Source organism: Mytilus californianus, unplaced genomic scaffold (genome assembly GCF_021869535.1).
Source record: "Mytilus californianus isolate M0D057914Y unplaced genomic scaffold, xbMytCali1.0.p SCAF_6, whole genome shotgun sequence".
Classification (NCBI taxonomy): Eukaryota; Metazoa; Mollusca; class Bivalvia; order Mytilida; family Mytilidae; genus Mytilus; species Mytilus californianus.
Window position 1 is genome coordinate 21,607,606 of NW_026262712.1, and position 13,487 is coordinate 21,621,092.

Sequence of the window (13,487 nt, forward strand, 5' to 3'; positions counted from 1 at the left end):
GAGTTATAGCCCTTTATATTCAATTTTTAACAATTTTTCGTAAATTTTTGTAATCTTTTACAAAAATCTTCTCCTCTGAAACTACCAAGACAAATTTAACCAAACTTGTCCACAATTATCATTAGGGTATCTAGTTTTAAAATTGTGTCCGACGACCAAGTCCGCTAACCAAGATGGCCGACATGGCTTAAAATAGTACAAAGGAAAAATGCAGTTTTTGGCTCATATCTCTGAAACCAAAGCATTTAGAGCATATCTGACGGATTAAATTGTTCAATAGGCCAACATCTATTTGCCCTGAAATTTTTAGACCATTGACGCAACCCGTTGTTGGGTTGCTGCCCCTGAATTGGTAATTTTTAGAAAATTTTGCAGCTTTTGGTTATTATCTTGAATAATATTGTAGATAGAGAATTACTGTTAACAGCAATAACGTACAGCAAAGTAAGACCTAAAAAAATGTCAACATGACTAAAATGGTCAATTGACCCCTTAAGGAGTTATTGCCCGTTATAGTCAATTGTTAACAATTTTCATAAATTTTGTAAATTTTTACAAAATATTTTCCACTGTTACTACTAGGCCAAGTTCATTATAGACAGAGATAATTGTAAGCAGCAAGAATGTTCAGTAAAGTCAGATCTACAAACACATCACCATCACCAAAACACAATTTTGTCATGAATCCATCTGTGTCCTTTTTTTGATATGCACATAGACCAAAGTGAGCGACACAGGCTCTTTAGAGCCTCTATTTCATGTCCTGCTGGTTAGAACAGGATCGCTTTTTCATGCCCTGCTGGTGAAAACAGCATCTTTTTATAACCAAAGTATATTTGTCTAGAACAGGATGGCTTATTTAACTTGGCAAGATACAGTCTAGAACCTGGGTCTAGAACTGCATCTATATAACTGCATCTATTTTATACGGTCTAGAACAGGGTAAACATTTTCTGAACTTGTAGAACAGGGTATGTTTTTCAATATTTTTGTTTAGATGTGGTATGTTTTTCAATATTTTTGTTTAGAATAGGGTATGTTTTTCAATCATGGTTTTCTGGTTAGAACAGGGTATGATTTGACAAGTGCTGGCGGCACAGTTATACCCGAAAGGATAGTCAGTACCCCCCCCCCCCCCACCCCCCCCCCCCCCCCCGGGTCGGATCTCGAGAGCCAGATTGGATCTTGTGTCTATGAGCTTCCAGGGGCGTAGCTACCTTCTTAATGAAGTGGAATCACAAACTAAAGGGCGAGGGGTATGGGGATCGCTTAAGGCCCCAAGTGCCCTGGTAGGGGGGCTTGGGGGCAAAGCCTCCCGGAAGCTCCGCATATAGCGTATTAAAACTTGTACATTTTTGTTGTGGTTTTTTTTGGGGTCAACTATTTGTTTAACTTCGAGTTGAATGAAGACTAAACATTGTCGTTCGCGTTTTTTTGTACACCGTGAGAGCTTTTAAAATCACGAAGATTTGTTTCATATGCTAGTACTTGTATTGATAAAAGAATATGTATAAAAAAACAAACAATATACATAAACACAATACTATATGTGGAGTTTCTGTTAGCATAAACATAACAAAACAATCAATCAGATTGAATCGAAGTCTTAAATACGAATTTACCGGCGAAATTGTCATAAACGGACGTACACCTGATATCTAGATTTCATTACGGCAACCTGATTTGAATCTATATAGAAATAATCATATATTTATTTCCTGACACAACTTGAACAACTTCAGTGCTTAGCAGTCCGTGCTTAGCCGACAAGTTACGAGGGGAAATTTCTGTGCTTACTCAATAGACACACTTCCGACAGCAGTTGACCAAAGTTCCCGCCCTACCGTGATCAAATAATCTACGTATTATTTTGTTCTTTTCTAGAATATGCATGAAATATTTGCAACTGGACGACTACCAAACAATAATATGTAATAAACAAGTTGCTTTCTAGATACAAAACTAAACGCAATCGTGAACCTAAATGCCTGTTTGGTATATAAGATCACATAATTGTTACATAAAGATCTGATGCATGATTTTACCTCATTTTATTTTTATATAAGATGTAGAAAAACTGACATGGATTCTTAATGAAACTGCTGTTCAATATTGGGCATATTACTGTAAGAGTAGAAACAATTTGAAACCTCAACTTTATACTTCAGTTAAATCAGTTTGTTCAAACAAATCTCACTTTTTTCATTTCATAACTGTTTGTAAATTAGCCAAAATATAATAAAGCTGTTGATTTGTTGTTTTATACGATTGTGTGACAGACAGAGGGAAGCAGGGATAACGTTGCGAAAAATATTGTTCCTAAGTTGTGCTATTTTTTGCTTATGAATACAAACAAACAATCGTGTCATATCAATAGAATTATTGTAAGGACTAAAACGCATATTCATTTATGAACTGTTTCAATATGACATATAATTTCTGCATTTAACACACCTGAAAGTTGCTTTTGAAATTTCGTCGTAATTTCCAGGGTTAACTTGCATTTTTAAATAAGATTAAGATAATAGATGCATCACGTTAATACCCCTCCCAATCTGTCCGATTGACCAATTCCTATATGTTAACTTTGTCCGTCTCTCTCTCTCTCTCTCACTCTGTTGTTTTTTTTTTGTTTTGTTTTTTTTTTTGGTGAAAATGACGTGGATGCACGTGCTGTCATCAGTGGCGGATCCAGAAATTTTCATAAGTGGGGGCCCACTGACTGCCTAAGAGGGGGCCCGCTCCAGTCATGCTTCAGTGATTCCCTATATTATCAACCAATTTTTTCCCAAAAAAGGGGGGCGGGCCCCCTGCCCCCCCTAGATCCGCCTCTGGTCATGCCTCCGGGTAGCTACGCCCCTGGCTTCGGTCCTTGCTTGGAAGTTGGTGTTAGAGGAGATCTTTGCAAAAATGATCGTATCACTAACATCGTTTCTCTCCCCTGTACCTCGATGGCCCTCTTTTCGACTTTCTCAGGTATTGAAATGGAATGCATTATTTAATGATCTTTAATTTTCTGGTCGATATGAAAGATAGGCTAATGAAAATGTTTTAGAATTTTTTACCAATTTTTAAAAGTGATATAGAAATAGTATCTCGAATAAATCGGAATTACTGAAACGCCCCGAAAAACTATCAGTATCATCTAACGAGATCTCTCCATCCTATCACTGTCAATATATCACTGGTTCCAGAAATTTTCTTAAGTGGGGGCCTACTGACTGCCTAAGAGGTGGTCTGCTCCGGTCATGCTTCAGTGATTCCCTATATAATCAACCAAATTTTTCCCAGATTAAGGGGGGGGGGGGGGGGGGGGGGGCCTGGGCCCCCTCTAAATCCGCCTCTGTCTATGTCTATGATAAGTTTATTTCCTATTGACTTCCTTGTCTTCCCGTTGTCTACCCTAGTCCTGGGATATTTGACAAACTACGTAACTGCATAAGTATAAACAAGATGTTTAATCAAAAAGACTGTATGCATGATATGTGTGGTTGAAAACTAGTTAAAATACAAGAAATATACAGTGGTGGCTAATCTACTGATCATTGTAAAAGTTCCAAATCATGCAAGCCAAAATATTAACTTGTGCTGTTTTCAAATCCTAAGCTGTAGACTGTCCTGAGCCCGGTGGAGATGTCATACTGTGGATTCATTTATTTTCGTGGGTACCAATTTTCGTGGATTAAGGAAAACTTACATGTTCGTGGATATTTAAATTCGTGGTTTTGCTAAAAGTCTGCTTACAAGCCTTTATGAAATTTGTAATTCGTTGAACATTTATTTTCGTGGTTCTTCTGTGCCCACAAAATCAATGAAAACTGGTATCCCATGAATAATAATGAATCCACAGTATTTATAGTTCCTAGGAACAATGAGCTCAGCTGGGATGTCCGGCACTACCAAGAAACAGGTAGTCCATACACCTGTCCATCTGTCAAATTTGCCTTCCTTTCAGCTTGCTCAATAATTTATTGTGTGCATGTAGGGATAGCAGTTACATGTTGAAATCCATAATTATTTAGCATATATATAAAATTGAGAATGAAAATCAGGAATATGTCAAAGAGACAATAACCCGACCAAAGAGCTGACAACAGCTGAAGGCCACCAATCGGTCTTTAAAGCAGCTAGAAAATCCCACATCTGGAGGTGGTACTCAGCTGGCCCCTAAATAAAACTGTGTACTAGTTCAGTGAAAATGGACGTCACACTAAACTCTAAAACATTTAACCGAACTAAATTTTTAAATAAAATTGAGAATGGAAATGGGGAATATGTCAAAGAGACAACAACCCAACCAAAAAGCAGACAACAGATGAAGGACGTCATACTAAACCCCGAAATATTCACAAGAAACTAAAATTAAAAATCATACAAGACTAACAAAGGCCAGAGGCTCCTTAGGACAGGCGCAAATGCGGCGGGGTCAAACATGTTTTGTGAGATCTCAACCCTCCCCCTATACGTGAAGCAAATGTAGAAAAAAGAAACTCATAGCAATACCCACAGTAAAACTCAGTTTAAAAGGAAGTCTGAGTCAGATGTTAGAATAGGTAACAAAAGAAACTAAGCAAAATAACAATGATACATAAATGAATAAAGGACTAGTAGTAGTTACTGACATGCCAACTCCAGACCTCAATGAAACTGATTGAAAGATTATGTCTTTATCATATGAAAATCAAGTACAATCCCTCCCGTTAGGGGTTTAGTATCATACCATCATCAGACATGTGACAGAGTTGTCAAGCCACAATTGGGGATTTGGAAATATCTGAAAGTGTTATTAAATTTTTGAATCAGATGTTGTTTTTGATAGGTCTTTGCTGATTTTAGTCATAAATTGTAATACATATACTAGTAAACAATACAGAAACAGGTACACAATAAGTGGTGCATAGTAATATAATTCTAAATGGGAATTCTGATAACCTGATGATATATGGAATATCCATAACAAACAAAAATGAACATAAACATGCATGAATAGTTTTTTATAAGTAGCAGCATGATTTTATAACTTATTACATATCAGGAATTTCTAAAGACCATACTCGCAAATGGTGTCAAGGGAGAGCTGAACATTCAGTCTCTAAAATGTTCTCCCCAGAACGGGGATCGAACCAGAAACCTTTTTGTTAGTAGTCAGATATTTGATAATAAATTAATACTAAGATGCATTTTGTAACACCTGGTGATCCTTTTATTTGGCAATCCAACGCAATCATAGGTTTGAACGTTGTTTGAAATTTAGACTTGTGTATATATGTATATTATATATAAAATATCTGGATATCAGTCAACAATCTTTCTTACGACCGCCCTGGATCCTTACAAGTAACGATACATGTACACTGTAAATATTTAAAGCACTTGTCTAACATAACATACATTTAAACATAAAATGTTGATCTGTTACACATAATAATGGTTTGTTTTGTGTGTATATACATGTATGTCATGCTGCCAATCAAGGGCCCTTTATTGAAATAATAAATATTCTTATTCTTATTCATTGTATTTCATTTTGTTTTCACATTCACATTTTTCAGGGCTATTTTAAGATGGTTTTCCTAACTTTACCTAATATCTTTGTGAGTCTGATGTGATATTCTTGTGGATCTGTACCATCTATATACTGTGGATTGGTTTATTTCTGTACCATCTATATACTGTTGATTGGTTTATTTCTGTACCATCTATATACTGTGGATTGGTTTATTTCTGTACCATCTATATACTGTGGATTGGTTTATTTCTGTACCATCTATATACTGTGGATTGGTTTATTTCTGTACCATCTATATACTGTGGATTGGTTTATTTCTTGGATATTTGATTCCATTGTTTATACCAATCCCTTCATACAAAGCATATGCACAATTTGTAATTAGTTAGACATTTGAATTTGTGGTTGTACCCACTAAACCTAAGAAAATTTGTATCCAATGAATATATGAATGTTGAGTATGTAACAGAAGAAGGTAATTAATAGTCTCTAATGTATAAGGGCCTTGTTGAGGTCTATTTGGGCGATACTTATTCAAACTTTATTATTTGGTTTTATCACTGTGACAATTGAATTAATCCAGAGTTAATCTGAGGAGTATATATATAACCAATTTGTTTTCAATTATTTCATTTTGTTCCCATTTTCTTGAGTTCTTTATTACTAAAGCTGGTGGTTGATTATTGCTTGAAAGTCAACTCGTGGTAAATCAATATAAGTTAAATTCAACTTGAATAATTTCTTAAATAACTTTTTTGGAAAGATTTGAACTTAAGTCCCATGGCAATATTAGCCTTTCAAACAGGAAGTAGCCAGATGAGCTAATTAATCTATATACAATCTGATATATACTGTATAGTGGGTTTTTTTCGCGGGTGTAAAATTTCGCGATATAGGGGCAACAAAGTATATGAAAAATTTTGGCGGTTTTTATTTTGGTGGATTCTTAAATACCAATTAAATATTTTGGCGGATACTGAAATGGTTGTAGCTAAAAAGTTGTAAAAATTGACAAACAAGTGTCTATTGTTATTGTTAAATGATTGTTTTGCCGGCATGACGTCTTATTTGTTGATTATATATTCATACAGTTAATCAATAGAATACAGGTGTACACATTTCTTGTAAATATTACGGTTGATTAGTTATGAAATTGATTGGACCTTTTAAGTACTAATTAGTTTTAAAATAACCAAAAGTGACTTGCAACTCTTAAATATAATTTGACACTAATTGATAAGGGTAAATATCTGACAGAGTACCTTACACTTATATTATTTGACACTAATAAACTAATTAACACCTATTAGCCATTTTATAAAATATATGTAATACTACCTATAATGCACTTTGGCATTTATGTTGTTAAAACTAACATAAACCGTTATTGACCCGCCGAACGGAAAAATACATCGTTTACAAAACGCTCAAGCTATTAGAAAGTATCGTACGTATGCATAAATTTAAGCGGAATTTATTATCGCGATTTTCCTTTAACCGCTAAAATAAGCGAAAATAAACACCCCGCGAAAATAACCTGCTATACGGTAATTCCCAATAATTCTCTGTGAAAACACATGCACATATCAAAAGAAAACTTTTAGAGCAGTTCATGCAATCATGCAAGTATGTTCATCTTAAGTTTTGTCAATTTACTTGCGAGTTTTGTAATTTTTGTCTTTCCTGCAACAAAAGTTGCAAAATGAAAGACAGCATTAGCAGTGAGATAAATTAGTTTTATAAAGGTTTATATTTCAGAAACTAGAAGAAATTACTTGTATAAAGCTTTTTCATTCAGAAGGTAGAGAAATTAGTTTTATAAAGGTTTATATTTCAGAAGGTAGAAGAAATTACTTGTATAAAGCTATATCATTCAGAAGGTAGAGAAATTAGTTTTCATGATAAAGGTTTATATTTTAGAAGTTGCTGATTATATATTTTCAAAGAGAAATTATTAGTGTGTATATTGGTAATAAACAGATTTTACATGATGTTAATGGCATTGCAGAGCCAGGAAAGTTATTGGCCATTATGGGCCCCAGTGGTTGTTAGTTGCCCCTTGAAAACATTAATTATATGGAAAATTACATCATTTGCACACTCATTCATGTCATTTGTACAATTCTTGCCATATTTGTATGAAACTATGTATGTGACTGTTAATAAACCTCATTAGAAAGTGTAATTGACTCTAAAATGTTTGTTTAAAGATATAAGAAGATGTAGTATGTGTGTCAATGAGACAACTCTCCATCCAAGTCATAATTTGTAAAAGTAAATCATTAGTTTGCATAGAGTTTTCCCTTACCTTTATGATTTTTAAATTCCATGTGTTTAAAATATTTTTTTTTCAATTTTTGAATTTCACAACGCCCACTTTAGATTCTTTTGAACATATAATTTTCTTTTGTAGAAGTTATGATTGATCCAAGTAAATGAAATAATGGACAACTATACAAAGCATCTTAAATTCAAAAATATTAGTGTGTATATTGGTAATAAACAGATTTTACATGATGTTAGTGGCATTGCAGAGCCAGGAAAGTTATTGGCCATTATGGGACCCAGTGGTAAGTTGTTGGCTATCATGGGGCCCAGTGGTAAGATATTGGCCATTATGGGGCCCAGTGGAAAGTTATTGGCCATTATGGGGCCCAGTGGTAAGTTGGTGGCTATCATGGGGCCCAGTGGTAAATTATAAGCTATTATTTGGCCCAGTGGTAAGATTGGTTATCCTCAGGACTGGTAGGAAGTTATTGGCAATCATTGGGCCTAGTGGTAAGGTATAAGCTTTTATGGGGCCCAATGATAAGTTATAGGTTATCGTTAGGACTGGTGGGAAGTTATCTGCAATCATTGGGCCTAGTGGTAAGGTATAAGCTTTTATGGGACCCAGAGATAAGTTATAGGTTATCATTAGGACTGGTGGGAAGTTATTGGCAATCATTAGGCCTAGTGGTAAGGTATAAGCTTATATGGGCCCAGTGATAAGTTATAGGTTATTGTTAGGACTGATTTGAAGTTATTGGCAATCATTGGGCCTTGTGGTGAGGTATAAGCTATTATGGGGCCCAGTGGTAAGTTAGTTGTTATTGTTAGGACTGGTGGGAAGTTATTGGCAATCATTGGGCCTAGTAGTAAGGTATAAGCTTTTATGGGGCCCAGTGATAAGTTATTTACTATTGTTAGGCTTGGTGGGAAGTTATTGGCAATCATTGGGCCTAGTGGTAAGATATTAGGTATTATGGGCCCAGTGATAAGTTATAGGTTATCGTTAGGACTGGTGGGAAGTTATTGGCAATCATTGGGCCTAGTGGTAAGATATTACCTTTTATATGGGGCCCAGTGATTAGTTATAGGTTATCGTTTGGACTGATCTGAAGTTATTGGCAATCATTGGACCTAGTGGTAAGGTATAAGCTATTATGGGGCCCAGTGGTAAGTTATAGGTTATCGTTAGGACTAGTGGGAAGTTATTGGCAATCATTGTGCCTAGTGGTAAGATATTACCTCTTATATGGGGCCCAGTGATAAGTTATAGGTTATCGTTAGGACTGGTGGGAAGTTATTGGCAATCATTGAGCCTAGTGGTAAGGTATAAGGTATTGGTAAGTTAGTTGTTATCGTTAGGACTGGTAGGAAGTTATTGGCAATCATTGGGCCTAGTGGTAAGATATTACCTTTTATATGGGGCCCAGTGATTAGTTATAGGTTATCGTTTGGACTGATTTGAAGTTATTGGCAATCATTGGACCTAGTGGTAAGGTATAAGCTATTATGGGGCCCAGTGGTAAGTTATAGGTTATCGTTAGGACTAGTGGGAAGTTATTGGCAATCATTGTGCCTAGTGGTAAGATATTACCTTTTATATGGGGCCCAGTGATAAGTTATAGGTTATCGTTAGGACTGGTGGGAAGTTATTGGCAATCATTGAGCCTAGTGGTAAGGTATAAGCTATTATGGGGCCCAGTGGTAAGTTAGTTGTTATCGTTAGGACTGGTGGGAAGTTATTGGCAATCATTGGGCCTAGTAGTAAGGTAGTATCTAAAATTGGGCCCAGTATCTTAGTTCTTCAACAACGAACCCAACCCATACCACATTGCCAGGAAAAAAGGTCACAACATGATAAGATGTAGAATAATTCAAACAAGAAAAACAACTGCCTGATTAATGTACAAAATAATTAATGAAAAACAACAGCCTGATTAATTTACAAAACAATCAATGAAAAACGAAAAATGATAGACATTGCCAATTGTTACAACCACTGAATTACAGGCTGCTGACTTCATGGACTTGGAAATGTGACAGGGATAAACATGTTTGTGAGCACTTGACCCTATCCCTAACTTGGGACAGGTACTTCAGAATGTGGCAGGGTTAAACATACATGTTTATGAGCAATCAACTCTATCCCTAACCTAGGACAACAAAAGAAAGACTAAAGGAATGAAAATCTAGTTAAAAGCATAAAACAGCTAATGAATAATCAAGTTTTCTCAGACTTCAAGATCAAACATTACACATACATATAGTAGCTATAGTTATCATGAACAATGGAGAAAACATGTACCAGATTATGTTACGATGCAAAAATATAATGGCATGATGTGTGTCTGTAAGTGTTCATAATTGTACAATAATCTATAAATAGTTATATTTTTGTCGAGCCTTCGACTTTAGTCGAAAAAGCGAGACATAGCGAATCTACATTCCGTCGGCGTCGTCGTCGTCGTTGTCGTCGGCGGCATCCACAAATATTCACTCTGTGGTTAAAGTTTTTGAAATTTTAATAACTTTCTTAAACTATCCTGGATTTCTACCAAACTTGGACAGAAGCTTGTTTATGATCATAAGATAGTATCCAGAAGTAAATTTTGTAAAAGTAAAATTCAATTTTTTCCGTATTTTACTTATAAATGGACTTAGTTTTTCTGCCGGGAAATATTACATTCACTCTGTGGTTAAAGTTTTTAAAATTTTAATAACTTTCTTAAACTATCCTGGGTTTCTACCAAACTTGGACAGAAGCTTGTTTATGATCATAAGATAGTATTCAAAAGTAAATTTTGTAAAAATAAAATTCAATTTTTTCCGTATTTTACTTATAAATGGACTTAGATTTTCTGCCAGGAAACAACAAATTCACTCTGTGGTTAAAGTTTTTAAAATTTTAATAACTTTCTTATACTATTTTGGATTTGTACCAACTTGGACAGAAGCTTGTTTATGATCAAAAGCTAGTATCTAGAAGGAAATTTTAAAAAAAAAACAAATCCGTTTTTTCTGTATTTTACTTTTAAATGGACTTAGATTTTCTGCCAGGAAACAACACATTCACTCTGTGGTTAAAGTTTTTAAAATTTTAATAACTTTCTTATACTATTTAGGATTTGTACCAAACTTGGACAGAAGCTTGTTTATGATCAAATGCTAGTATCGAGAAGGAAATTTTGTTTTCTTCCAGTTAACATAACATTCAGTCTGCAATTAAAGTTTTTAAACATTTATTAGATTAATAAACTATCCTGGATTTTTACCAAACTTGGACAGAAGCTTCTTACAATCAAAAGATAGTATCAAGAGGAATATTTTTATTGATTTACTTCCTCATTTTTGTTGAGCCTGCGATTAACAGAAAAAGTAGGCGAGACACTGGGTTCCGTGGAACCCTTACAAATTTTTATTCATTATATATTTTACAGATAAAACAATACTATGGATTTATTATTATTCCTTGGGTACTCATTTTTGCCTCCAAAGTGGACTGAGATTTTAAAACAGTAAAAAAAGGCTTGTTTAGAAATTCTAAAAGGGAAATTAGAATTAAAATAAAAAAGACTTGTATATAATATTACAACAATCGGAACATTTCCAGAACCATGTAATCAAAGGGCAGTCACTGGATCTGCATCCTGCTACAACTGAATGTATTTTAATAGACTTCTACTCATGTTAGAAAAAGAGCTTTAAGAGTCAATTTTGATTGAAGTGTTCAATTGTTTATTTACAGGAGCAGGAAAAACATCATTGTTAAATAGCTTGGCAGGTAGACAGACAATAACATCAGGGGAAATAACTCTGAACAATTCAGCATTCACCAAAGATTTGAAAAGGAGGATCTGTTATGTACTACAACAGGATGTTTTCTTTGAGACTTTGACGCTGAGAGAAACTCTACAAGTGAATATTTATTAAGTTTATTTCAAAGATTTTCACAGTGCAAATAATCTTAATATTATACTGGCTTGAATTACTACACATGTAAAAATATTCTCATTCTTCTTTTTCACATTATTCGTATATTGGTATGTTGTTGTCTTCGTTGTCATCGTCATCGCTTTCATCGTCTGAAGACATTTGGTTTCCGGACAATAACTTTAGTATTAGTGAATAGAAATCTATGAAATTTAAACAGAAGGTTTATAACCACAAAGGAAGGTTGGGATTGATTTTTGGGGTTTTGGTCCTAACAGTCTAGAAATAAGGGGCCAAAATGGGGCCCAAATAAGCATTTTATCTAGTTTCCAGACATTAACTTGTGGAAGGATGTATGGATCTTTTTTTCTTAAGATTTCAAAAATGAAAAAGAAAATTTAGGGGGAGGGGGGGGGGGGGGGTGCGTGTCAATTCTCAACAGCATAATGTATTGCACCAAACCAAAAAAAAGGATTTTTTTTTTTGGGGGGGGGGGGGGGGGTCAAATCGCAATAGCATGGTGTATTGCACAATAGCAAAAAATTGAATATAAATTCTAATCATATAACCAATTCTAAGTTCTACAGTTATTCTGTGTCAGAAACCTGTTATGTTTCAAATATTTAATTACAATCCGAATTCTGACCTGTATCAAGTGCGAATATTGTGCCCATTTTTGCCCAAGCTGTTCAGGGTTGGACCTCTGTATCCAGCTGCGCTAGGCGAAGCAATTTATTATATTATTTCCTTTGAAATTAAAGAATAATATCAACTTTACATACATTTTTGCTGTACTGGAAGAATTAAAGTTAAGAACTTAAATTTTATAAAATTCTTTAAAAATTTAATTTAATTAAAGCTACAGAATTTGTTTTTTCTTTTAAGTTTGTTGCCAATATGAGATTACCAGACAGCCTTACCAACAAAGAGAAACAGAAGTTTTTGGATGGCATTATCAATGACTTACACCTGAAAAAGTGTCTAGATACATGTAAGATAATTACCTTCAGGGGATAATGATCTTTTCTCTCAGAAGACAGTTTTACTTTCTTACAGCTGAACTATGTGTTTACTTCATGCATAGACATTCAGATACTTTGTTTGTTAGTGTACCATGAATTTTCACTATCTAATGTAAATATAGACACAAACTGATTACTTTTCGTATTATATGATTATCTGGTTCCTTAACCTGCTTTTGTTTGTTGGTGATGCAAGTAAAAACAACTGGAGATCTGTTTTTGTCGAGCCTGCAACTTTTGTCGCAAAATCAACATTCAGTTGTTGCCAACGACGTCCACAAATATTCGATCTGTGGTTAAAGTTTTTGAAATTTAAATAACTTTCTTAAACTTTCCTGGATTTCGACCAAATTTAGACAGAAGCTTGTTTATGGTCATAAGATAGTATCCAGAAGTTAATTTTAAAAAAAAATTATATTTATCTGTATTTTACTTTTCAATGGAATTAGTTTTTTCTGCCAGTTAACACTCTATGATTAAAGTTAAAATTTTAATAACTGTCTTAAACTTCTGTTTAAATATTTTTGTAGTAGTTGGAGGTGGAATGATACCAGGTTTATCTGGTGGAGAGAGAAAGAGAGCCAATATTGCTTGTGAAATGTTGACAGATCCTTCCCTCATTTTACTAGATGTAAGTATCTAACTTAATAACAAAGTCAGCTTAACAGAAGGTATGTTTATTGTGTCATCTGTCTAACACAAGTTTGCTGTAGAAATTGTCAACAGAAAGTTTGTTTATTGTGTCATCTGTCTAACAC

The 13,487-nt window shown here is 34.5% G+C and overlaps 1 protein-coding gene across 1 annotated transcript in view; it reads left to right on the forward strand.

Moving 5' to 3' along the window:
* Positions 1 to 2,929: 2,929 nt before the first annotated feature.
* The window catches only part of LOC127706422 (uncharacterized), a 65,774-nt gene continuing 55,216 nt past the window's right edge, over positions 2,930 to 13,487 (forward strand). Inside the window, exons 1-5 of the mRNA XM_052211052.1 lie at positions 2,930 to 2,976; positions 7,923 to 8,079; positions 11,523 to 11,692; positions 12,593 to 12,698; positions 13,260 to 13,360. Coding sequence (XP_052067012.1) covers positions 7,953 to 8,079; positions 11,523 to 11,692; positions 12,593 to 12,698; positions 13,260 to 13,360 — 504 coding nt within the window. The 5' untranslated portion in view covers positions 2,930 to 2,976; positions 7,923 to 7,952. The remainder of the gene's footprint in view (positions 2,977 to 7,922; positions 8,080 to 11,522; positions 11,693 to 12,592; positions 12,699 to 13,259; positions 13,361 to 13,487) is intronic.